This window comes from Chroicocephalus ridibundus, chromosome Z (assembly GCF_963924245.1).
Source record: "Chroicocephalus ridibundus chromosome Z, bChrRid1.1, whole genome shotgun sequence".
NCBI lineage: Eukaryota > Metazoa > Chordata > Aves > Charadriiformes > Laridae > Chroicocephalus > Chroicocephalus ridibundus.
Window position 1 is genome coordinate 65,403,351 of NC_086316.1, and position 27,962 is coordinate 65,431,312.

General features: G+C 35.6%; 1 protein-coding gene across 4 annotated transcripts in view; it reads left to right on the forward strand.

Moving 5' to 3' along the window:
- PDE4D (phosphodiesterase 4D) overlaps positions 1–27,962 on the forward strand; it is a 409,683-nt gene that overhangs the window by 95,265 nt on the left and 286,456 nt on the right. The window contains exons 1-2 of one of the 4 annotated variants that reach the window (XM_063319804.1): positions 26,281–27,033; positions 27,696–27,957. The exons of 2 other annotated variants lie outside the window; for them this stretch is intronic. In XM_063319804.1, the coding sequence (XP_063175874.1) occupies positions 27,911–27,957 (47 nt within the window). In that variant the 5' untranslated portion in view covers positions 26,281–27,033; positions 27,696–27,910. Of the gene's footprint in view, positions 1–26,280; positions 27,958–27,962 lie in introns of those variants that run through there. One more of the 4 variants, XM_063319803.1, reaches the window with a different exon arrangement.

Below are 27,962 nucleotides of genomic sequence, written 5' to 3' on the forward strand. Positions count from 1 at the left end.
CCACATCCAGTTTACATTTCCCAAAGTTACATTATAAGTTAAAGGTGATATGAATGACATATGGGTTTCTCAAGCCCTAAGTACAAGGCCCAACAGAACAAACATGGCCTGTTAAAGATCCCTGACTCCTCAAATACAATGTCTTCTGCAAGGCTCCCAATACACCATCTTGATGAAAGTGCCCTGTAATTACATCTGGGTGTATAGCATAAATTTAGAAACATTTCTACCATTTTGCTATTCCATGAAAGGCTATGACACTAAACATAAAATAAAAGTATTAATTAGCAAAGTGGGAACATTGGAAAATTAAAAAAAATGTCAACTTTCTGCCTGGTCAGGTAGCTTTCATTCTTGCTCCCTGTATACATATGTTGTGATGCAGTATTTAATTATTTTGTCTTATTTAGTTTTTATTTGGAACCTGTTTTGCTGGCATGCAGGATAGCACATTCAAGGTTCATTGAAGAATGAACTAACATATGCACTAACTAAAACAATTTTATAGCCAAAAGCAGCAGAAGGATAAAGACAGAAAAACATTAAAGGTACTAATGGTAGGGAGACCATTTAATCTACAAATGCTGAACTGATATTAAATTTATGTAATGTACTTGGTGCAAGTTTCTCTTGAGTTTGTTTTTGCAAGTTATCATTGTAGGCTAGCACTTTAATAGACTATGTTCAAAATCCTTTTGGTTTATATTCCATTTTCTTAATTTTTTTATTTTTTCTCCCTTTTGCATAGCCTCATTGTCTTAAGAATACAGTTTTAGCTCCCACTTTTTCTCAGTAACTTTAGTCTGTTTTACTGTCTTCTTACCCAAAATGTTCAAAAATGTCTGGCTGCTCACAGCTTGGATGGGCATATGCTTCGCTGGGTGAAAAACTGGCTGGATGGCCAGGCCCAAAGAGTTGTGATGAATGGAGTTAAATCCAGTTGGCAGCCGGTCACAAGTGGTGTTTCCCAGGGCTCAGTATTGGGGCTGGTTCTGTTTAATATCTTTTTCAGTGATCTGGATGAGAGAATAGAGTGCACCCTCAGTAATAACACCAAGATGACACCAAGTTGTGTGGTAGTGTGGATCCACTTGAGGGTAGGAAGGCTCTACGGAGGGATCTGGACAGGCTGAATCAATGGGTTGAGGCCAATGGTGTGAGACTCAACAAGGCCAAATGCTGGGCTCTGCACTTGAATCACAACAACCCTACGCAGCGCTACAGGCTTGGGGGAGAGTGGCTGGAGAGCTGCCCAGCAGAAAAGGATGTGGAGGTGTTGGTGTTGAATATGAGCCAGCAGTGTGCCCAGGTGGCCAAGAAGGCGAGTAGCATTCTGGCTTGTATGAGGAATGGTGTGTCCAGCAGGACTAGGAAGTGATTGTCCCCCTGTACTGGGCACTGGTGAGGCCCCACCTCGAATGCTGTATTCAGTTTTGAGAAGGACATTGAGCTGCTGGACCGTGTTCAGAGAGGGGCAATGAAGCTGGTGAGGGGTCTAGAGCACAAGTCTTATGAGGAGCAGCTGAGGGAACTGGGGTTGTTTAGCCTGGAGAAAAGGAGGCTGAGGGGAGACCTTATCGCTCTCTACAACTACCTGAAAGGAGGTCATAGAGACGTGGGGGGTCAGTCTCTTCTCCCAAGTAACAAGTGATAGGACAAGAAGAAATGGCCTCGAGTTGTGCTAGGGGAGGTTTAGATTGGGTATTAGGAAAAATGAAAACGTCTTCACAGAAAGAGCTGTCAAGCATTGGAACAGGCTGCCCAGGGAAGCGGTTGAGTCACCATCCCTGGAGGTATTTAAAAGACATGTAGATGTAGTGCTTAGGGACATGGTTTAGTGGTAACTTGGCAGTGTAGGTTGACAGTTGGACTTGATGATCTTAAAGGTCTTTTCCAACCAAAATGATTCTATGATTCTATTTATTTATGTTGAAGAACAGCAAGAAATGTAATTAGTTCTTTGCAATCAGGAAAGAAAGCACACCTCTTTCTTTGTAAATCCAGTATTAAATTTATTTGACAGTATCAATGATGATGTGACAGAAATTAATCTCTTTTGTGGCTGTTACTTCTATTATGATAGCAAATAAAAGATGAACAATTGCCCAGAGACATAAGAAACATAGAAACCCTGAACCAAAGAGATTAAAATACAGTATTTTAAATAATATAATTTAATATCAGTGTTTCCTCTGTGACCTGCTCATCAAAAAGGTCCTTTGCAAACATATGAAATTTTAAGTCTGGGGTATCAATTGATGGAAAATACGAAGCAGTGTCATCAAAATGAGTTAAATGCAGTGAAATCTAGGACTGTAACTGGAAATACATTTTCAGCCCCCAGTAACTGAAATGTCTTTTAAATATATTTAGCACTACATGGCCTTCTAAATCTAAGTTAGAACTGTTGGAAGCTGCATAGTTTAGGAAATAAAATGGAGCTTTTTACATAGCCCAAGAAATCAACTCTTTCATCCAATGAAATGTTAGTTCCTGAAACAAATTCCTGTTTCCCCCTCCTTTGTTAGATTGTAAAAGATGTCAGAGAGACAGATTTATTCACAGAATTTTTACAACACATTTCCTAGGTGTAGTTTCAGATTAAAAAATGGTGTCTTGGGGCCATTTGCTTCAGAAGACTGTATTAGTAATGTAGCCAGATATTTCAAGTACCTTTGTCTCACTCCAAGTTTAGTTCCCCAAAAGTCTTATTTAGGAAACCATATACAAAGAAATCATTTTTAATAGAGTCCCACTTTATAATTCTGATGAAACACTAACAGCCTTGTTCGGGCTTTAGCAATGTGATATTGACATCTTGGTAGACCGATACAATGCCAAGAAAAACTGACGCTGCAAGAAGCACTTTATTGCAGATTATAATATTCTTCACATGTCATAGGAAATAAAAATAATAAAAAATCCCACAACCTCTACAACTGGTAGATTCCTTACTGTTCCATCCCCTGCTGAACTGGAAAAAGTTGACGAAACAACTTTATTAGAAACATTTTCTTTCCGCTTTTGTTCTTATTTGTCTCTTCCGTTTATTTTCCCTTTTGAATCTGCTGCAATTCCAGCTAAGCAGCAACAAAAGATTAAAAGCTTAGGAGGCCAAAACATAAATATTTTAAACACTTACATTTATTCAGGAAGAGTCTGGTCACAGTTTCTTGGAATCAGATGTGAAGCTATATATCCATTGCTAAATTATATCGTTGCTATTTGATTTTATTTATTTTTTTTAAGTTTACAGAATGCATAGCCTGACATGCTAAATCTCAGGAACAAATGAGCAAGTTAGTATTGTATGTATTATTGTTGTCAATACCTTTAAAGATGCATTTAAGGAGCTTTTGTAAAACATTGTGTAAAGTCTTAACTAAGCAGGATTGCTTAGCATATTTTTAACGATACAGGACTTTTCTGAGTCTCTACTTGAAAAGCTTGAGACAGTGCTGCTGAAAATTATAATGTATTGACTGTGCAGTAAGGGATTCTTAAAGGGAGAATTCCCACACGCATTCATCTGAGAAAGATGTCTTTGGGTCCATCAACTATGATGTAATATGTGTTATCTTATTGAATGAATCCCATTTGGTAAAGAAATATTTTCTCTAAAGTAGTAAGCTTTATTGGTGCTGATAAGCATTTATGACTACCCTGGAAATGTGTTACGTTAAGGAAGAAGTTAATAAATGACCAGAAATTACGCTGTACCTAAGAACCCTGAAATGTAGTCATCACAGTTCCAGAACAGACACACGTGCGTTATACATAATTATATAATTATAAATTTTTATATAATAGAGAAATATATTATTGGGTTTGCACCTCATTTTTCAGCTTCATTGAATCTACTAGTTTATTTTAGTAGTATACTTAATTAAATAAATACTTAAACTATTAGTTTATTTAAGTAGAATACTCTGATATTCTGCTTCTTAGATCCACTGTGAAATCACTGCTAAACATTGGGAATTATGCCTGTTAGCTTCTTCCCAGAATAATAATATGGCCAGTTGTGGCTGAATCCTGAGAACATTCCTGAAGTTACATATATATTGCTTATATAATTATGCTGCAGTTTGTAACTTCAAGAATTAAACACCATCTTGATTATGGATAAGTATAAAGAGAGTTCATGTTAAAAGTAAGGCACATCCCTCGAAATTATAAATTTATAAAAATATAAAAATCACTTCAGCCACATTCAATTAATGAGTGAATGGTTTACATTTTAACAAGTCATGTTCTGTCTAATTCTAGTGGAAGATAACACCAGGTATTTTTTACTTTGCTTCCAGGATCTGACATGATGTGATCTAATCTCATGTAGTCTAATCTAGACTGCTAGATTAGGTTTCAAACAGTTTTTACTTTATTTTATACCTTTCCTATTTGTGTCTAGTAGGCATTTCTGTGAATTAGACTTCTGTTTGTGAAGAGTACAATAGAAGAATGTGTTTCTCCCATTCTATTTCATGAGCATAATTTCATGAGTAGAGAATGAATAATTACTAAAAAAATGCAAGCTGGTTTGGTTTTTGTTTTGGGTTTTTTTTGTGTGTTTGGGTTTTTTTTCCCCAAATATACCATTGTGTATATTTATTGTTAAAGCTTTGCAGAAACTTCAACTGTTATCCTTATTTCTCAACAAGGACTTAAAACCAGTATGCTGAAAAGTTAAACTGGCTGGAAGTAACAGTAGCTTATTCTTCACAGGCAAAAAAAAAAAAAAACCAAAAAAAAAATTGCTCCTTTTATTCAGGTTGCTTTTGTCAACAATGAAATAGAAAATCTGATTAGTTTTCCTGCTTCGCTGGCTACTACTTTCCTTCTTCTAATCATTTTAAGAAAAGGAAAAAAAGCACAAAATCCTTCAAACCCCCCAAGACTGAATCTCAGTTCTGAAGTCTGGAAAGATACAAAGAAGTCTGTTGCTGTAGTTTCAATTATTTGCACGTCAGATGAAATCCATGCCCACCACTATTTTTCTTTAAATATCTATAGCCTAGTAGTTCTATTCTGTAAATAACTGTAATAACGACAAACACTCTAAAGTGCTGATTTCTGTATTGCAATTGAATTTTGGTTTCCAGTGAAATGCTGCTATTGGAACCTTGAATAAAAGATGTCATCATCAAATTTAAAGAGGGGGACATTTAATATTTTAACATCATAAAATAGCACAAAAAGCTAAGAAACTCATTAAATTTCTACTGAACTATGTAATTAGTTAAAATATACGTATGTATAGTGTATCTTGATCAGTAAAAATAAGCATGAACTTTAAAGGAAATGAACATTTCTTTTGGTAAAAACCTGAAAAATGCAAATGAAAACCAAGATGTAAATGAATTATTTAAATCATTATTTACACTTGCTAATTTAAATAATAGTTAATGTTGGCAATTTAAGTAATTTATTTAAATATGTTCAAAAAAATTAGAGGAGCTAGTCATCTGTGTCTGTGTTTGAAGAACCTTTATCCTAAGTTATCAAGAACTTCTGCCTAATTTTCTGAGTGTATTTTGGATCCAGACCTTAGTCCATTTCAGAGCTTTCTGCTCAGACAGTCCTCACAACATGAATTTTTTGAAGACTGACGAAGTCATCCATCTATCCTGCAAAATGCATCAGTTCCTGGGTGTGATGCTTAACCCATAAATTAAATGATGCAGAGTGGCCCATGTTGTTCAGGACTCTATACCAGATGGCATGTGTTGTCTATGCACAGCACTTGGCTCTGAATTCCCTCTGGGCCCTATATGATGCTGCTGTGACAGCAAGACAATTAACATTTTTTATATGTTTGTTCAGTCGAAAGTGACATAATAAATAATAACACGGGCTGTAATGCAGCCCACTGCACTGTTGTTTTTACACTGTGTGTCTTGAGATGTCGCACGAGGGCATTTAGTGGTGTTTGGGGATCAAAATCTCTCGAGTAGCACTGGAGGACTGTGTAGGCCAAAAGAAACCAAACTTGATGGCTCTGGGGAGATCTTATAGTGGCCTTCTAGTGCCTAAAGGGGGCCTACGGGAAAGATGGGGAGGGACTCTGGACAGGGATCCTAGTGATAGGACGAGGGGTAACAGCCTCAAACTGAACGAGGGTAGATTTAGATTGGATATCAGGAAGAAACTCTTTCCTGTGAAGGTGGTGAGGCAGTGGAACAGGTTGCCCAGGGAGGCTGTGGATGCCCCATCCCTGGAAGTGTTCAAGGCCAGGCTGGATGGGGCTTTGAGCAGCCTGGTCTAGTGGGAGGTGTCCCTTCCCATGGCAGGGGGGTCAGAACTAGATGATCTTTAATGTCCTTTCCAAATCTAACCGTTCTATGATTCTATGATGCAGTCTCGTCTATATCACCTCCTGGGAGTCATCTTTAGGGTGAACTACTTCAGGACCCTATCCTGGTTTTATCTTGGAGATAGCTAGTTGGAGTGGTCTGAAGAAGAGCCAAGGAGACATCATGGCTCCAGACAGCTCCTGGACCACCTTTTGTTTTGCCGTGTGGACACAGCCCACACTGAGTCTGGCAGTGTCACAGGTAGTAAAGCTGTCAGTAGTTAAGGAAGTTCAGTCTTCTTCCTATATGTGTTTTGATAAAAAGTGACTCAGTGTGGGGGCTGCACAGTCTGTGGAGCTAGATGACCTCATGATTTCAGTCTTTTAATCTGGAGTCATTTGGGTCTTTCTTGGAATTTAGTGGCATTTTCGGAAACTGATTCAGTACTGGTTACAGTTGCTGAAAAGGAATAATGTTCTTTACATAACTGAGGACAACTGAAAACCATTCAGCCTCTTGCCTATATATTAAGTTAGACGTCCCATATCAAAAATACTTGGCTGCATTTTTTGGTCTTCCCAATAGAAAACAAACAAACAAACAAAAAAAGAAAAAAACCCAAACACATTAAGACATTGTTTTAATCAGTATTTCTCAAGTGTTTCAGTCTGGACTATGCTGGAATAAGGAGACTTTGCACTTCCAAATATATGTTTAATTTATCTTAATTAATTGTTCTTATTTGATAGCATAATAAATGTTGGAAAAAATATAATTCATGATGAGTTGTTGGTTTCAATACATTGCACTCAACCTGATGTGCTCACTTTTAGAGTATATTTTAAGCTTAAAGCAGCTATTACTTATTACTTTTTTAAAAGCATTTAATCATTTTACAATACAAAAAGTATAGTTCTGTAATTTGCTTTAAAATAATAATTTCAGGGCTTTTGATTTGAAAGGATTTTCAGATATACTCACTTCTTGAAAGTAAGAAACTAGTAACCATTTCTGTTCCCAAATTATTTTTCTTTGTTTTTTAATTTGCAATACATTGTTGTAATCGTGGTAATTCTAAATGCCACATTACTGGCATTTTTTTTCTGAAATAAAATTGAAGAAATACTTTTGAAAATACTGGGTGCTTGGTCTCAGTGAAGTCGTGAGTGTTTTGACATATGTCTGATGACAAATGAAAACTTAAATGAAATTTAGATTTCATCCTTGACTAAGTATGGAAAGGTATATAACAAAAGCAATCTGCTTTGTCTTATCAGACTAAAAAGTCCTGTGTGCACGTTGGTGTTGATAGGTGCTTAAAAACAGAATTGCTGCAACTGACTAAGACCTACCTCAGACTTAACAATATTTTGTAGCAAAATTTCATTTCATTAAATATGAAGAAGTATTGCAAATACTTTGATGTTATCTACTTATGTAGGGGTAAATGAAAAGCATTTGGAGAATAATTACTGCAGATAGTTAATTACACGATAAATCTCTCATATACTTGTCTTTTATACTTGTTTTCCCTACCTTTGTTAACTGACCATGTAACAAGCTTTCCTGGCAATGCCTTTAGCTAGATGATCCTTACAAATATGCTATGTTTTATCGTAATTTTGGTTTTAAACGATGCCATTGATATTCATTTTTATTCACATATGTAGCAGGTTGGACTTGTCTTAGTGGGCTACATCATTTACTGCACAACGGCAGATTTCTTTTCAGCTTGATTGTGATGGAAGTAAAGGTAGGAATTTGTTTGAAGGATAAAGCCTGTAACGATTGGTAAAGGGAATGTATTTAGTTAACTCAGACACTAAGAATAATAAAAAATTATTACATACAATAGCAAATTGAAAAAATATTTTAAATTTACATGAGAAACATTAAGTTGGCAACCTCATTTTCTAAAGTTTTCTAAAGTTTGAAAAAAAATATCTAGAATAACACTTTATCGTATGTCTTCAGGTGCGAACTATCCTGAATTACAAAGATTATTTCATTGGTAAATTGAAATTAATATTACTTTATATATACATACTCATACCTTGCTATATTTCTTTTTAAAAAAAAAATCTGATTTTTTACTTACTTGAATATCAGTATGCATCAATGCACAGTTAGTGCATTCTAAAAGGCAGAATGTGCTAAAAGAAATTATGAGTGAAGATGGATTGTGAAAAACTGTGTAACCGGAAGTTCTTTCTGCATAGTGTAAGACCCAGAAAATGGGTGATGAAGATATAGTATTAAAAATGAGTCACTGCAACTGGCCTTGTTTGCTTGGAATGTGAGGACTAAATCAATATTTAGTACAGTCAACTGTAAGACCAAAACCAATGCGTGTGTCATCTGACGTGAGAATCCATTCTGGAAAGTAGAACGGAATGAATTGGTCGATCAGAGCAGAAATACAAATGTACATTTTCCAGAGCAAAGTTGCAATGAGGAGAGCTAATGTTAGTCATTGGCAATGCAAAAAGAGGATTACAAGTAGGGATGTATTTTTCTTCAAGATGTTTGTGTGACCACACCAGAAGATTGCCTAGTTCTCGAAAAAAGTGCAATACCACAGGTGTTTCAAAGCAGAATGACTTGGAAGACTGGAGAATATTTTCATGGCATCTGTAGGGCTGCTATAGGACAGGTCACACTGGCTTATCAAAGGGATAAACAGGAAGGAATTTCTATTTGAAACTAGTAAGTTCTTGATATTTTTACTGGTAAACCTTTGTAACAGAGACAAATCTTTTTCTTCAGAAGTTGGGTTTTTTTTGTTGCTCCGGCTTGAGTTTATTACCCAAACAGAACAGCATATAGTACAAATGGCCTGCACCAAAGCCTTGCGTAGACAGTGTTGGGGAAAATCACATCCTTCTCCATGAAAGATATTATTGGATAATTACTAAAATAATTATTGGATATTAACTGTGGGAAGACTACAAGAGACTACACAGAGCTGAAATACTTAATGTGTATATGCTTTCTAACCTGGCAGAGAAAACTGTGGCAATATTCTATCACTGTATAAAAGTTAGCAAGATACATAAAGGCAGTGTTTTAAAACAAATCACTTAAATCTGGTATTTGTCCATCACTTGAAGTGTTTAGACTAGCTCTTTAAAAAAAAATAAAAACAACCAAATCAAAACAATCCCCCAAAACAAAAACAAACAAGCAACCCAAATATTTGAGCCACATTTTATTAGGTTAGGTGAAGGAATTCCTGAGCAAGACTTTGTTGACATTTCCTTTTCTTAAAAACTGTTGCCTATAGTGATCTCTCCTAGTTTTAAAATCTATGAACTGTACCATTTTATATATCATACAAAGAATTCTAGGGGACAATCTGGTGAAAACTTAAAAAGAATAACAATAATAAAAAATTGCTTTGCAATTCCAACCCCTCCATTCCTTTTTTTAACAATTCAGGTTTGTTTTTTTTTTACCAAATCTAGGGGCCCTTTCCCATGAAAAGTTGGACCAGATGATCTTTCAATGTCCCTTCCAATCTCAGCTGCTCTATGCTTCTATGATTCTAAAAGACACTGCAATTATTTTGTAGTTCACTGGTACCTGAAAGGCAATTATTAATTCAGATGTATGGGCTTGCAGAAATGCTGGCAGTCTGACCTTCAGCTTCGTACAAATGTTGATCAGTGAAGAACTGCTTGTCTCTGTACATTAAAAAACAAACAAAACACATGCACACACAGAAAACTACCCAAAAAAAAACAAACAAAAAAACCCCAATAAACAAGAACTGGCTGACGTTCCCAATAATTTATTTATTTTTCTTTCAAAAGAAACACAGCAAATTTATATTTTCCATTTTTCTAAATATGCCACAAGCTGCAGCATACTCTTACAGTGAATTCTTGCTTTGTTCAATTGTCCCAGAACCTTTTCCATATCATTGATAGGGCTTCTACTTTTGGTAGTCTGGGTGTTTATAATTTCTTATAAACATTTGTTATTTCAGATCATTGCTTTTCTGGAATAATGCTCTTTTTTCAAGGCTTGTGAGCAGATTGTCCAGGCATAGTATTGAACGTGATTGTGCTGTAGTATCTTCATCTACTTCTGCGTCTGCCTATAAATTGCCTAGAGACCCTGAGAGTTACACAGCTTTTAATGAATGTTTATACTTTGGCTGTATATTTTGAAATAAGTAGAAAATGCTTAATCTATGTCCTCCAGATCTTGCCTTGAGATTTCTATAAGATCGTTTCTCATTTGCAAAATAGTTATGTAAAACTCAAAAAGAGGGAGCATATTTTCTGGAATGGCACTGTTTGAGAGTTTATCAGTAAAAATATAGAGGTTTAGTGCTGGGGGAGGGTGCGTTGTTCTTACACGAGAAGCAAATAATTTTGTCCCCAAAATTATATTTTTTGCATTCATACCTGAATTAAATTGAATGTTATGAAAAAATACCTTTTAGTGAACAATCAAAAAATTACAGAATCCTATGGAAAAAGTATCTTTCCTCGTAAAATAAACATAAATCTAGAGTCTTCATCACTTGAGTGTATGTTCACCTAAACTGCACATGAACAAGTAAGGGCCTACGCCTTGCATTAAGAACATGCCTCAAATTTTATGAGATTTTTTTACATTTTGAGACTTTTTGAAAATGTTATGTTTTGATATATTTTATAATTAATATTTGCATGATGATATTTGTTTTTTAGATGTGGTTGGATACCATCTGGTTTCAATACTGCCACAAACTACATAGCTAAATCATCAATGTTTAAGGCATGCTGTATCTTACACCGGCTTGAAAATTTTAGGTTACTATGCCCAAATGCAGTGTTTGACTAAGCACTCTTGGTGGTAACACTAGTTTTCTTTGCCTTCGAGACACATAAAATGTCAGTGTTAGAATGAACCTCAGGCATCACAATCTGATCTGAAGGCACCAAACCTTTGTCATATTGTGCCTGTACTTTTGATGGGACCGTTAATGGGAATTATGATTAATTCCACCAGTCATGTGACTCTGTGAGTACTGTCTACAGCCAGACGTTTTAGGTGCATTGTTCCTTATCATTGTCAAAGCTTTCCACCATTGTACTACTCTTCATTTACAACCTTGGTAACCTGTAAACCTTGAAATCTTAACAATTAAATTGATCTAATACAAGAAGGTGCCTAGAAACTCATTGTTTAAGAAATGTGCATATTTTGGTGCTTAAAAAACAAATCTTGAATGCAGTTGCAGAAAAAGGTTTGAAAGCAAATGTATAGGTTTGCAGTGCAACCTCTGTTATCTCTTTTTCAGGAAAGACAGCTACTTTTTCAATGTTATAAAAAAGGAGGGCCTGTTTAAGTACTTTGCCTGGGTCAGTGTAATAGTAAATAACATTTAAAACATCACAATAAACTTAGAAAAGATTAAGAAGCTCACTTCCATAAAGCTACCCTCTCCAAACTTATTTAAAGAAATTTTGTCAAATGAGTCTTCAACCTGAAATTAATTTGAGGTGTGTAGTATTAACTGGATGAGTAACATTAAACACGACCTGCCACAAGAACTCTCTTGTAAAGTCATGTGAGACTCCAGTTCCATGAGTACTTTTTGAAAATAAAGAATTGCTATTCTGTTCAGTCTTCACCTCCATTAAGAAAAACACCAATAATTTAAAAATATTTTCTATAATTATTTCCATGTATTTGATGTGAAAATCTTGATAATTACATATTAAGGCTTTAGTTATCAGTAAGACTCTCTTTAAGCATTATTTCGTATCATAGTCAAAGATATTCAGTTTTTCACATTACGTATTTCTTCAGTAGAAAATTCACTAAATGATCTTCTGGGAGACATGTCACGGTTTGAAAATAGTACACTCTAATGTTTAGTTGCAATTGGCCTCAAGCTCCTATCTAGGTATCACAAAGGTATTTATTATTGAACAGTACTACATACACCATTGCTTTATTGCGTAAACTATATTAACTATATTTGGCATTCATGGTTAGCTTTACATCTTTAAAGCACTTTATAAAGAATAATTATCTTTTCAAAATCATGTAAGGTGGATGTAAGATTGAAAGTGTTTTCTCCAGGATCATTTCTTTGTGTGGCACAGATCAGGTATTGTACAATACTAAAGTAAAAAACTTTATATTGAAAACTGGTCATCCTTTTTGATAGAGCTTATGCATAATTTTTTGTAAAAGCCTTTATTAGTGGTTCATTATGGAGTATATTATTTCCTTATATGTAGGAGACATCTGTGTACTGTTGAAACATTAACACAGAGAAATTGATAAAGACTGAATGAAAAACACTGTAACTGAGAGATTCAGAAGATATTCATAAGCCTATGAACCATCCCAGAATAGAAGGTGTAAGAAAAGTTCAACCAGTGGAAGCACTATGACACAATGCTTCAATGCACTTCAATTTCTGCCTCTTAACTTTTAATAAATTTATGTAGAATTATCTGAAACATGCTTTGATTGTGTCAAGATGAGCTGCACTAGTGGCTGCAAGTTATAATATTAAACATCCTGAATTAATTATAGAAAACCTACACACCAAGATTTTGTGTTACTTAACACCAAAAATCTGGGTCTGCTGATGTTGAAGGAAAAGTACTTTTGTATGTAATAACTTTATGTGTGTCTATTACAGTGCACCTCCTCCCAGTTTAGAACTTTTCTTCTTCAACTAATGAACCTCTTGCCAGCTGTGAAAAATTGTGAATTTTATCCTATATGTTTATGCTATAAGTGGATGAATAGTTATTGTAAACAGTTATTGCTACAATAGTTATTGCAAAATACATTTGAAAATTTCCTGTGAACTTTATTGCTTCTGTATCTACAGATGTTTCCAGTTTCTTTTTCTAATTTTGTTCCAGATGAGAAATAAAATAAAACAAGGTTTAGTTATCAGTTCTCCAAAGGATGAGTGAAAAGAGGTACTTACTGCTAAAATAATAGAACTGGGAGTTTCATATCTATTTCTGAATATTATTTTATAAGCACTAGACTGAGAGGAGAAGCAGGTGATCTTGGCTTTAGACAGCATTCCCTTCCACAGAGATGTCATGGTTTCTGCCCAAATGGGCCATTACTCACACTTGTAATCTACTACAGCCACCTTCTTCTTTAAGTACCAACTAGCTATTTTTTGTTGGGTATGATTTCTGCACTAATTTAATCTGGCACTGTACCAGTTGAAAAAAACTCTGGGTTTCAGTGTTACAAGCGTAGTGTGTATTAGTCATAACTATGAGTTTCCATATACAGAATACGGAAAACAACAGTGTTGGTTTTGTTTATGCCATGGTTTGGTTCTTCTTTAATTCATTAATGATCTCTCATGAGCAAAAGGAAATGGCAATATTGAAGCTAGATGTCACGGAAAAAGCAAAGTACAGAAAAAACCTGTATGTGATAGGAAAGAAAAGGTCAGAAACTGCCTGATTTTTCAAGTGTTCAGCTTTCCAAATTTCTATTCATTCAGTGGAGCCACTGTAAATCCAGCCCTCTAGAGGACAAATTCAGATGTTCAAATCTTAATTTAGGCAATTCTGTTGTTCTGATAGTTTTGAAAAATCTAGGTTTGCCCTTGAATTTTTCCCTTGGAAAATAAGAGCTTACATTAGTTTTTTAAAAAGATCATCAGTTTTCTAAGAAGATCATACAATTTATGATCATACAATTTACAATCATACAGTTTACAAATAACCAAAAAAACCCTAAAGATGTCTATTACTTGAAGTTTTACCTTTTAGAATTTAAACATTGATTTAAATGAGTGTTTAGAACTGTTTTCCCCAATGTTTTTGCAACCTAACATCACTTGAGATAACTGGAGGTTTTCTGAGCCTTCTTGTAAATTGTAAACTTGTGTTCCTCATAACAAAGATCCATAAAATAATACAGAAGGTTTTTGGTTGACCTGTGTCAAATGCAAGATGAATCATTTCATTACCGAGAAATTCATGCATTCATTCCTTAACAGAATATTTTCTAGAGAGTGAGAAATCTTCTGGATGAAGTAGTAGTAAAGTATAACAATAAATAGTAGAAAATGGTCCAGCAACAATTTTCTGTTTAGTCCAATAATGGAACAAGTTTAAAGTTAATACCTGAAAAAATACCCTAATTTGAGTCATTGTGAGAAGATACAAGGTAGTCAGATGCTGGCATCAGGCTTTGTTTGAAATGATGTATTGCATTTTGATAACAGGTTTATTTAGTTAACTAAAACAGTATTTTGTGAAGAAATTCAGTAGCTTTTCAGTTTTAGCTTGGTATTGTAATAGGGAGATATAAGTCACAGTTATTATACTTCTGCCTTATATTTAAGGTCCTAAAGGTCATTTCCACAACAAGTTATCTACCTAATCCACACAAGAAATACCCTGGGTACAGAGCAGCTTTTCATTATTTTAAAATGCAAATCATGAGGGCAGTAAGAAATTATGAGTATAGCTATACTATCATTCTGTAGGGGGTAGTGAGATGGTTCTGTCCCCAGTTATCTACATTAACTGAGGGAGAATATTTAGGAATGTAAACATATCAAGGCTACTGTCCTTCTTTAGAGACAAGGTCGTTTACTCAAAAAATCAGTGTGTGGCCTATGGTTACTAATAAACATCTGTTCTGTCTCTTCACACACACAAACTTTCAAGCTATAGAGTGAAAAAATCACAATCTTCTCAGAAAACCACAGGAAATACATGTTTTTTCCAAGGAAAATATTAAGGATTTATACAGACAGATATTTTTGTTTCATTTAATTATCAAAAATTACCTGCACAATTTTGAAAATAGGGAACATCAGCAAAACAAACTTTGGAAGTATGCTCTATTTCTCATTTATTTTAGCTAATTTATCCTATAAGAAACTTTTTTTGAGAATTTCTTATGAAGGCTGACACAAGTAAGAGCTTTTAAAACTTGTTTTTAGAGGAACTATGGATACTTATCAGACTATCAGGAAATAATAGTATTCTAGTAACCTTAGTTAAAGGAAGAAATCTGTAAAACGAACATTTAGGGGAAAAACAACTTTCAAATTTGTCCATTTTCTTGATTAACCTTTCTAACAAGTTCTCTTAGATTTTGTCTACATTTCACTCCATAGTTATTATTGAGGCATTGCAAATAATCTATTTTCATATATGTAGTTCTAGATGAATAGCAAGAGCAGTGCAGTCACTGTGGCCCAGGTATAGCATGAGAAATAAGTGTTTTCTACTTAAAAGGGTACTGCCTTGGCTTTCAGTAGTGCTAAAAAGTTTCTGTGTTTATCATGGGTTATGCTGGTGAAAAAAAGTAAAACCAAATTATGTCCTGACCACTTTCCAAATTTCCCAAGTGTTAGTAGCTAGCGATCAGAGGGCTTGACTTTGGAAACCTAATCTTCTAATTGGATCTGTAGCATTTTGAATAATAAAATACCAGAAAAAGATCTATTTGGTTTGTTTTTAATGTCACAAGGTGACTTATATTTGCAGGAATATTTTAATAGAGCTGAAAAGTAAGCTCTTCCTTTCCCTGACTAGATCCAATATTTAGCATGTAAGTATACAGAATAGTGCAACACCTTGCTATCAGTCTCCAGGATTAATGGGGAACTAGGCATAGATTCAGCTGATCCTGCAAAGATATCAAATGTACAACTAACTTGAAGAGTATGAGTCCCATTGTGTCTCACTGTCTAATCTTGCTTAAATAATTTGCCAAACAGAGGAAATTCTCTGAAGAATGTTTCAGTAGCCTGACAAGGAACCAGTCTGTAGTAGAGTTGTCTAAAGCAGCTAAAGTTGTTGCTGTCTCAGAGATACCCAATTTAGGAGTCTCTTTTTCAAAAACGTCGGAAGCATATAAGGAAAAAAGCATAGTTTATGTTTTGTGTGCTTCATAAAAGCTGATTCTCCAGTTTGTAAGCATTATACTTTTCACAGTCTGAGATATGTTGTGAGGGAAGACTTCTATTTCTCACATTATATATACTGGAGGAAATAATCAGTGAGGCTTTTTAGGACTTCTCAGTTTGTTCACAATCACGCTGGTAGAGGTTAACATCATGGATGGCACTGGGTTACTCAGCATTTTCAGTGATGTAAATGCAGTAGGATTTGGACTTCAGTCTTTAGAAGAAACTGCTATAAACTCATGCAAATTTGTACTTCAGTCTGCAAACCAGAGAGGTTTGCTACTTAGATTGTCACATGTTTGCTCTTTATTGTACTCCTCTAAATAATAAATTAAAAAGAAACCAAGAATGGCTTTGTATACAGGGAATATTGGCCCATATTCATTTAATAAATCTCATTAAGTACTTTATAATCAGCTTATTATTCTGCTTCTGTTAAGAACATTTTAGTCTACTTCTCTATGTAATGAATAATTTCCCACTGTTTTCTACTTTATTTAGGACTGTAAACCAATTGAGATAAAGATCTCTGCTCTTTTATGTTTCTTAGTTACCCTAAGCATCTGTAGTTCTATGTTTCTATAAAATATTGTTTACTTATTGCTGAATACTTGTCCATACACATTCCAGCTACATATGCACAAACAAAAATATTTTCATCCAGCATTATATATTAGAGTAACATCTGTATACTATTTCTGGGACAGTAGGAGTCTCTTAATGCTATAAAAGGTCTACATTTTTTCCTACCATCTGCAGCTGGGAGACAGAACTGCTATCTGAATTAGCTTTCATTTGGATGCTCTGCAATTTAAATTATGTGGTTTCCTTAAATTCTGAGAAAATAGAGAAGTTTAGGGACTAAGTCTTAACCACTTCTTTCTTAAGAAGCAGACACTTGGCTGCAAATGTCTTTTTAATGATGAGTTTTAGTTCTTGTACTCTAATCCAAGTTACAAATATATGTATTTTTGTTAGAATACAAGTTGTCACTTAATGCTAGAAATTGCCAGACAGGGATATACAACTGCATGTTCACATTTTGTGTGTATCTGACAAAAAATAAAAAAAGTATTTGTGTACAATAGGTAATTACCATGATAACTCCTGCTCTACCAAACAACAAAATATTATTCATAAGAACATGTGTGTAAAGGTAGGAGGAGAGAATTGTGCAGTTTGTGCATCATAACACCTGCTCTGCAGACTCCTGGGGCTTGGTGGGCTGGTTCTAAAGGCATCTGTGAAAGGCAATTAGAAAATAACTTCAATGTTCGTTTGCAGAAATTAGCTCTATGGGATCTGCACACCTACTGGTAGGGGAGGGGGAATTACAGTTCTATGAATTGAAAAAAATATTATGGAAATGAAAAGGAAGGTGTTGCATAGATGCAAAAGAATTGTTTCGGGTGAATGATACCTGGTACAGGGGGCTCTTCTGCAAGAGTGCTTGGATTTGGATAGAAACATCCCAACTTTATTAAAAAAAAATAGTAACAGTAATTATGGTATTATGAGAAACTTAAACTTCCCATTTTTGTGTTGCAAAATAATCTGTAAACTATGGTAAGGATTGGATAGTCTGACAAGATAAACCTGATCAATTTCTTTATCAAATACTCAGTGAACCATCAGAAAATAAATGGTGCAGAAACTCTAAAAACAATGAAAACAGAGAAGCAGCAAAATAGACTTGTGCTGTAGGGTTGGTTTTGGAATTACAGAAAATGGAGGAAACCTTCCTTTGTTTTAGTGTTAATCAGGAAAATTATTTTAAGCATCAGGACAGGCATGATATGAACAAAGGTATGTAAATCTAAATTGCTATAATTGATATGGAAGCAAATCTCAGGCACTAATGCTCTTAAGCTATGGGGACTGGATGATCTTTGTTCAAGAACTTTGAAAGAACTGGTACAGGAAATCTCAGTCTTGTAGTAGGGATTGTTAATAAGATTATAAAATCAGGAATAGCATAATAGTAAATGTGTTACTTGTATTTAAAGAGACTGGAATTGATCTAGGTAGGTACCACTGCCTTTTTATATAAATATATACATATATATATATATTTTATTTTTTTTAAAGACGTTTTGAAGGCCAGAATTACTAGACATCAAGAAAAACAGAAAATGAGATAAAATCACATATGCTTACTAAAGTTGCTCTCACCAATCTTAATATTATTTTCCAGACAAAGTAGTACGTGGACTCACGTAGATGATCTTTGTTATAATGTCACTTGGGAATTTACTATTTAAAATGGAAAACATGGGTATCAGTAAAAGAATCTTAAGGCAGATAAGCAAATAGTAAGAGAAAACAACAAAGGACTGTCAGAAGGTAAGTATTATTTCGCAAGTAAAACGCTACTAGAATTCTAGCTTTTCACTTGGTATTTTTATTCATGGTTTTCTTAAAAGCAGTAGGCTGTAGGAGTGAACTAGGGACACTTTCACATGATTCAGTGGCAGGATGCTATTTCTATAGAGAAGATTCAGATAATCAGATGTTGCGGTAGTTCATTAGGGGGGAATGTGGTGTCCTGAAACTTTTTGAAACTAAGAAAAAAAATAGAAAGTCTGTTGATGCCAATGAGGATAAACTGACCACAAGGGAAAGACAAGTTCAGTGACTCAACACTACTTATGTTACTTTCGTAATTGCTAACCCTTTTAATGACATAATCTAAATATTGAAATTATTTGATTTTGCAGGCCCTGAAGGTTTTGACATAATACATTTATTGATGACTATGTTACAAACAGACAGAAATTCTTTACTCATAAATAAAATTAAAACCAACAAAACCAAGGCAAATCAAGGCAAATAAAAAATGTTTTCATTCCTTAGTGTACATTACCTCTCAAATATCTAACTTAATATCCTGGTTTCAGAAAGAAATTATAATAATGTGGTTCAGGGTTTTTTTCTCAGAAAAGCTATATCAAAAGTTCAAATTTGGCAGAACGCTGGAGGATCTGGATTGTTTAATATGAAAATTCATTAAGGAGAATCTTTAATCATCTGGATAAGTTTCAGGAATCCTCACATAGAAAATAGTCTAAATTTTCTCTCATTTCAATTTCTTAAAAGCAAGGGAATTACAGTATATCTATTCCCATCTCAAAAATAAAAAGAAATATTTTCCATTAATAAGCAGCTCTAGACAAAACAAGTATCTGCTTATTAATTATTATGATAGGGTGATCTACAACTTAAAGCCTTAAGAAGTTTTTATGACATGATTAAAAACATGCTTTAAATGTTCTAAACCATATTATACATCACAAACAGAAATTCAGTTGACTGAACTGTGTATTTGAGGACATCAGAAAAGTGTACTTGATAGAAAAATAAGATAAGTTAGGAGAATGACATTTCAGGAAAAAATGTCTCAAAGCATTGTCCCTTATTTTTCATGTGTCCCATTCTACCACTTCCCCTTCCCCATACAAGAAAAGATACCATCTATTCAGGAAAGTGTCAAAAAAAAAGCACGTCTAAGTAAGATTCCATAAGAATTGTCAACAAAGAATCCTTTTTCTCCACTTCCTTTTGTAAATAATTTCTACATTGTTCAATTCAGGTAGCTACCATTCCTTTTACAAAATATTGTTGTGTTCAGAGTACTTAGAATGTTTGGCAGTATACATAGAAGCCATCTTCACCAGGCTAATATGCAAATCAGTAGCAAATGAAATGAAAGCAATAGCAGATGTAAGGGGAGTGGTGGAAAAGGGTGGTTTTTTGATGCATGGCAAAACTCCAGACATGTTATAGGCTACCTTTTCTCCACAGCCCCGTGGAGAAGGTAAAGCTGATATCAATGGAGTATAGCTTGAGTTTCCAGTGTACATAGTAAAGGCATTCTTCATGATTAAAAAGTTATTCCTAGTGAATCCTTATGCCTTTCTTATGAATCTTTTCATGTTGATATTCTTCAGTTTTTTTCTCATGTGTTTTCACTCCATGTCTTTTTTTTTTCTCATGTGTTTTCTCATGTAAGACTCTCAGCTACTTTTTGAATACTCAAGTCAACATCATTTTGTAAAGGAAAGAATAGAAGTCTTTCCAGAAGTCATCAGTCTCTTTTTTTCAATTAGCAGAAGTATGGGCTGCTAGAAAACAGTATTCTGTTAACTCCATCTTGTAGGCTTACATGCCATCTTCACAACATTCTTACTGTACCCAGGTTTGGGAAAAAAGAACTGAAGGTAGAAACCATTTTTATCAGATAAGTTGTGCACAAAATTAATAATCCCTATTTTAGCCTCACTTATTAAATGGAAGACAAAGTACTTACATAAATAGAATTATCTTAAATCTTATGCTTTGTTTCACTTTAAGCTTCTTCTTCCAGAATGAATATAATATTGTATCTTGCTACAGTAACTAATATTTACTGGAATAGATTGAATTTCTCTGTTTTTTTTGAAGTATGAATGAGTAAAATGTCATTCTACCTTGTCATTTAAGATTCAATACTCTGAACTATGTTCTATTTGAAACAGAGTATGACTAAAAATAATACACAATAATCTCCATAATATTGCATGTCATGACTATACACTGGAAGCGTATTTAATCTGACTTCAGTTTGTTACCACTGTATAAATAAAAAACTGTCATCTTTTTCTCAGTGTTTCAGTTTTACAGTTGTGAAAACAGATAATTTGTTGTCTTAAACAACTTCAGCCAAACTGTTCCTGGGAATTTCAGTCATACGTAGTATTTTCACTGAGGTAAAATTTTAGAATTTGTGGTTAGCTGAAATCACTTCCTGTTTCACAGCAGGTATACATGCAAACTGCTAATGCAGTGTCAGACACATATTCCATAGCAATGTCTTGAATAACACTACTCCTTACAGAGAGCTCAAGCTCTGCTGCTAACCATAAATTAGATAGCTAGGACATAGGATGCAAAATGACTTGATAAATATGAGTTTTTTCTACTTCCCTTTTTCTTAAGAAAAAAGAAGATTTGTGGATCAAAAAGTGGCCAGGGAAAGGGGTCAAATGGGAAAAGAGAGAACAATGATCTGCAGTTCCTATTTACATTTATTTTGCATACATGTAAAATTTCTGTTTACGTTTGTGGAATGATCTTTAAGACATCTGAATCTTATCTGATGCAATAGGGAAGAGATGAGTCTCTGAGCATAACCAGTGCTGCCTAATCTAGAGAGATATGTTGCTATGCAGGACAGTTATTTTTCTTCAGGCATCACCAATCGGTAGAGTCAAGGAGAGCAGGTCTCCAAATGAGACAAAAAGGGAGTTTAATCTCCCTGAGATGTACTGGCATTCCTTTCCACACCACTCCATCTATTCCAGTTTAACTCTATAATTTTAAGGATCTTTTTATGTCAACTATAAGAAATAAATGGCACAGGAAAAGTATAGTGAGAACTGATGTTTACCAAGTGAGATGAGAAACAATAATTATTTTTGATACAACTGAGTAGATTTTACATTTTAGAACAAGATTACCTGAAACCATTTCTTGCTCTAATTGAAGGGGAAAAAAGAGTGAGACAGAACAAACTAAGAAGTTAATAGAAGACGCATGAAATATTAACTTTTCAAAGTTCTTGACCTGAAGATTCTTTGGACTTCAAAAAGGGCTGGGGCTTGGATGGAGAATGTTCTGCTCAAATTACATTTAGAGTTCAGCATATCTTTTTCAGAACAAAAATATACTTGATAAATAAGGTCTTTTTCTTCCTGAGGGATAGCCACAAGCTCTTAGCAACATTACCTAATTCACGATTGTTGTTCAGAAGTGACCTATATGGTTTTTGAAGTTTTTTCTTTTAGTATTAATTTCAATGAAATAATTATGGCTCTAAACTCCCAAGCCCTGAGGGCAAGTTATGTGGAATGGGTTATATCCACGCTGCGCAGCACTCATTTAGACCTCCTCTGGTTACAGAGAAACAATTTTTCTCTGTCATTTTTCAGTTCAAAGTGCCTGAAATCATGTGAGGCTCTGTCAGAGCCCACTGGAATGGCGTTTCTATAGCATGACACCAGAATGCATGTTGCTTGCCTTATGATTTGTCATGAAGATGTCTGAGGGTGGGAGGCCTGTAGGGATGCATCAGGACTGTATAGGAAGAACAGAGACAAACAGACCTACTGTTATCTGGACAGCTTGTAGCAAAGTGCTTCTAAAGTTGCATAGGTTTTCCTCTCTGAAGGAGTAGTTTGCTTACTCCAGAAGGGTGTCCAATGGTGAGGTAATTTCCATGCAGGGTGGATGGTAAAGGAAGCAGACAGGACAAAAAGCTAAGTTACTTGGCTTGACGCACACTAATGTAACACCTGTCTGTGAGCAAAGTGGTCTAAAATGTGGTAAGGAGCTTATCGGGTTTATCTGCTCACTCTGTTGAGGATTCTGAGGAGATGGATTTATGGCTTTACTTTTTATGCTATTATTATTGACAATAACTTCTGTGGACCTAAAAAGTTGTATGACGAAAGACTGTCACTTGGATGATTTTCTTTAAATGTATGCACTGGGATGCATTTCTTACCACTTCATTAATCAAGTTGATTTTTTAATCTGTATGGTTTTCATGTAGAATTTATAAATAATAAAGGGATCCTAACACACAAAATATAAAAATTAATCCCAAGTATGGGTAATTTTCACACCCATGCATTACTTTTTCATAGTATTGCAGATAAATCAATATTAACATGTAAGTGACTGTTAATTTTTATTCAGTTATTTCCTTCTGTTTTGGGTAATCTCTTTACTGATTTTGAAAAAAATGCATGCAAAGCCACCATGTTTTGATTATTTCCTTTTCCTTTAAAAGAATTTTTACTTCAGCCTTCTTGCTGAAGGCTGAAATTACCTGTCTGCACAACATTTATGTTAGCAACATGTTTCTTGCATTAGCCTATATCACATACCACAGGCTTGGTCTCAATGAACCCTCCTTGTCACTGAAAGAATATTTCAGGCTGCAGAACCATTCATTTCTCGGAGGGCATGTTGATACTTTTTATAGAATTACCAAGTTTGATAAGGTTTTTTGTTGGTATTTGCCTAGAATTTACGGGTTGCTGTCGTCAGCTCATCTTGCATAGCATCTTAAAAAAAGCTACCATTATCGATTATCAATTTCTAGCTACCAAATCATTATCAATTTCTAGCAGTAACACTGATGAAATTCTGTGTACTGTTATTAAGAGCTGGCTTTTCAGCATTTCTTTAAGCATCAGCTTTACCTTCCAAGATACATGTTTTGCCCTGTATGTTATTGTATTGTTACCAAAATATTTGATTCAATTACTTTTTTTTGCTCCTTTTTGTAAATATCAAAAGATTTAGTAAGTTAAACTGATCTCTAGAAAATCTGTGCACCTTCTTAGCATACAAATGGTAGCTCTGTGTGTCCCCGGTGCAGTTTGTTCTTGTGACCTGTATGGTTTGTATTATATATTTTAATTGGTTTTGTTGATTTTTGTATCAAAAATCTGACACTGGTAGAACAGCAGTCCTTACCTCTCTCAGTGCTGTCATCATTTAGCAGGGCCTGTTCTCGTAGAATGAGGGATAATGGCTTCAAACTACAAGAAGGTAGATTCAGACTAGATATAAGGAAGAAATTCTTTACGCTGAGGGTGGTGAAGCACTGGCACAGGTTGCCCAGAGAGGTGGTAGGTGCCTCATCCTTGGAAACAGTCCAGGTTCGACGAGGCTCTGAGCAACCTGATCTAGTTGAAGACTCATTGCAGGGGGGGCTGGACTAGATGACCTTTAAAGGTCCTTTCCAACCCAAACTATTGTATGATCACGACCAGAAATGTCACAAGGTAAACTCTTCCTCTGGTGTCTGCTAGTGCATTTGCAATTATGACAAGAGGCAAAGAAAATACTCTGTAGGACTTCAGTTTAAGAGACACGTACCGTAGCCAATTCTGAAGTGAAGATTCTGGTGTCATTAGTAATTGAAAAGCTGAGTGCTGTGAGAGGAAGACTATGTGGAAATTAAGGAATAGAGATGTAAATAACCCTCTCTTTGGTTCTCCTACCCCCAAAGAACAGAATGGAAAGGTGTTCGAAATTCTGCACTGTTAATAGATGATTAAAAACAAGGTTTATAGGACATACTTTTCACTCCTCCCTGTTAAGTTGTTTCATTGGGCAGTCAGAAATGCAAGATTCCCAAGATGAGTAAGAGAGAGAAAGAGGATAGATCTTCACTTTATACTTCAATGTGACTATATATTTGGAAGTGAGAAGTGCTTCCAGGTAATCCGGTTCCTGCTACAAACATACTTTATCCATTACCTAATTAATTTTAGTGGAAAATTTTCAAGGAGACCTTGTAGAAGCGACTGGAACGTGGGACTCCTCCATCTCAGGGAAGAGTTATTATCACTTGCAGGCTCCTGTGTGTGTCTCTGTCTTTCTCCCTCCAGCTTCTTTATGTCCAGTCTAGATTCTGCATCTAGAATCGGGAAGAGGCGCTAGACCTTCCTATGGCCTAAATTCTAACGGTCAGAGCACTGTCCTTGTAGCAGAATGAAGGAATCAAAGCAAAATCTGCTTTGAATTGCCCTTTCCCCCTTTGTTTTTTCTTGAACTGAAACTGTGCTTGAACTAATTGAACTTGGTTGAACCTGAATTGGAACTGACTTACCAAAATCCTTATCCGGTCAAAAAAAATTATGCCACTAAAGTTAATATCACTAAATATTTTTAGCTGTTGCATTTTTTTTTTCAAGATGAGCTGATTAGCAAACTATTATGAGCTTGAACTGGAAGAATTTCACAAGTCAACCTATACTGGAAATGTAACAAAAATTCTTTACTGGTTAAAGTCTCTGGCTTTAATTTATCCCTGCTCTGGAAAGCGCATATATTGTGTATTCCACTTTGTTGGTGTGTTCTTTAACTGGTTTGTAGTGCTATGTAATAACTTCATACAGGCCCATTCTCCTTCTGCAACTCTGCTTCTGAATAAAACTAGTTGAGTCAATGGGTGCTATGCTTTGTGCTGAACTTAATGCTAGACAAAACCAGATAAACTAGCATATAGATGCTGAATAGTCTTGTTAGTGGATTTCAGATGTGTTAGGTGCCAGGTCACTGTTGAGAAGCTCTTTCTCAAGATAGTAAAAGACATTAAGTAAACCTGTTGTTGAAAATGTCAGTGCCCATGGATGATCGGGCAAGGATGCAGTTAGGTAAGTGCAATATGAAATAATAATGATGGTGCAGATTTGTGTAGCATTTGGTGTTGTTAATATTTCATAATAAGTGGATCTACCCTAGAGAAAGCGATAGACAACTGGATGAGTTAGATGTAATGGTTTTCACATTCAGATTAATCACACAACCTTGCAGTTTTCAAAGTTTATTGTTTATTATTTTCAAATGTCTCTGGTATAAATTCCCAAAGTAATGGGGAGGGGGAGGAGCAGTGCTTTTTACATAAAGCATGCACATAACAGTTGTAACAGCTTACCTGATCCTTTTAAAAGTTATACTGAATATTTCTCTTTATTGAACACAATTATATACTTTGTTTTGCAAGTTCTTAGTGAAAAAAAATAATTTTCATTCTCACTATTTGTAACTCTCAGTATCTGCTTTCTATCATGGTTGTATTTAAATGCAAAAATAAAACCGAACCTTCTGCAGAAGTACTAGGACACAAATGATGGTAGAGCCCCTTTAAATTTTGGAATCCGTTGTATTTTGGTGCTCCAAGTCTTCAAAGTACAGCAATATACAAATATGTGCAGCAGTACAGGCTCCCTTTTTACTACTGAATTAAAAGAAATACTCTTTCACTGTCAACATATTGTGACATTCAGGTAGTTTCATATTTTATTCTTCCTCCAGAATGGCATCAACTGTACTAGGGCTCATTTGGGGTATTGTAGAATAGAGCTGTGACAGCAACAGAACTGAGCTTAAGGAAATAGGATCTATAAAAATGTGCAGTGCAGTATCTTATCGTGTTACTCCCAAGTCCACCCACACCCTAATCAAATACACAGTCTTATCACATGTTTTAATGTCATTGAAGTTGCAGCTGGCTTCCATACTGCAGGATTTCCTGTCGAAAAAGGCAAGGGGTCATTTGAAGTTTGAAAAAGTCTTAGTGCAGTGTAAACTATTTCAAAAGAATGGCAAGTAAACGATATATGGTCTGGGCAGGCTGAAGTATACAAGCGTGTCTAGAAATTTTGAAATCTCAGTAGAGATCAACACAGCGAACTCTGTTCCCTACCTGAATCTCTCCCACAGATTTTGCACTTGTGTGCAAAATTTTCTTTGCTTTCAGCCACCCGAGAGCAATCCTAGGTGGTGCTAGGGAAGGCCATCCGGCTTTGCTCTTCCCCCCTGCCCCGTTCTTCCCCTCCGCCGGCCGGTGGGAGCGGGCGGGCAGGATGCGCTGTGTCAGGAGAACCCACCTAGAGGGCCCCCTTGACGGCAGCGCAGCCTCCGCCGGGCAGAGCCCTCACCGCAGCCCAGCCCAGCCCGCCGCCGCCGCTGCTGCTGCTGCTGCCGCTGCTGCTCCTACTGCTGCTGCTGCAGAGTAAGTGCCACCCAGTCCGCAAGTGTCCGGAGGTGCTGCCGGGCGAGGACACAAGCAGCCCCCGGGGCAGGCTGGAAATTCTTGTCAGGCAAAAAGGAGCAAGAGCCTGTTGCCTGCGTGGCTTGAAAATAGACGCCGTCTTTTTAGCTTGGGCTGAAGAATCTTCCCGAGGATATTTACCAGCGCGTCAGGAGTGATAACTACTCTCTGGGAGCTGAACTGGGAAAAAAGGACAGCAGAGAAAGAATGCTTAGGTAACACTGGACTTAAAGCTTTGCTTTCATTTTGCAACGTACAGATTGATGCACGTGGTTTTATATACAGTATAACATCAAAATAGAACTAGGTTGTGCAGTGAAAGAGTCGATAGCTTAGTCATTTTACATAAAGGGAGCAGGGCAGCCTTATTATGGGGTTAGACAGCAAAAATGAATTTGGTTATGATATGATCGTGTCTCATGATGGTATCTAACTGCAGTCCTGTCCTATGGAGCGGAAAAAGCATACTTCCTTCTTCCTTTCTTAGTTGAAGAAATAAACCCACAGTATCAAATTCAGAAAGAAGTTTGCGTTTGTTGTACATGGCTGTTAAACATCATCCTGCTCCCTGGGCTTGTAAGAAAGGAAAACTGCATTAAAGTGATCACTGATGAATATGTGTCTAAGAAAGAAGAAAAAGCAATATTCATTTCTGAACATGGCAAAGCAATCTGAAGTTACCCATCTCCCTCTAACCACTGATCTGGCATGGATGACAAGAAACTATCTTTTGACTAACCTTTTCCAACTGTCCAAAATGCTGCATATGAAGATGCTTTAATTCACAGACAAAGCACTTGGATTTTTATCAAGTCAAACTGTTGGCGTTGTCATAACAGTTTCTGTACACTGATTAGTGTAATGTTTTTTTAAGTAGCAAGTGATGAATAAATGGATGGACCTGTACCTAGAAAACCCTGTGAGAAGTCTTTCTTCGGATACTGGGAATTTTTATTTTTGTGGATTACAGTAATTCTTGCAATAATCCCTGCTGTTAACTGCTCATGCAGTTGTTCTGGAATGCATCTATGAATACCATAACAGATAAATCTGCCTGACAAGGAAAACACTAATGCTGGAAGATCTGTGAACATGATGCATGTGAATAATTTCCCCTTTAGGAGGCATTCATGGATATGGTGAG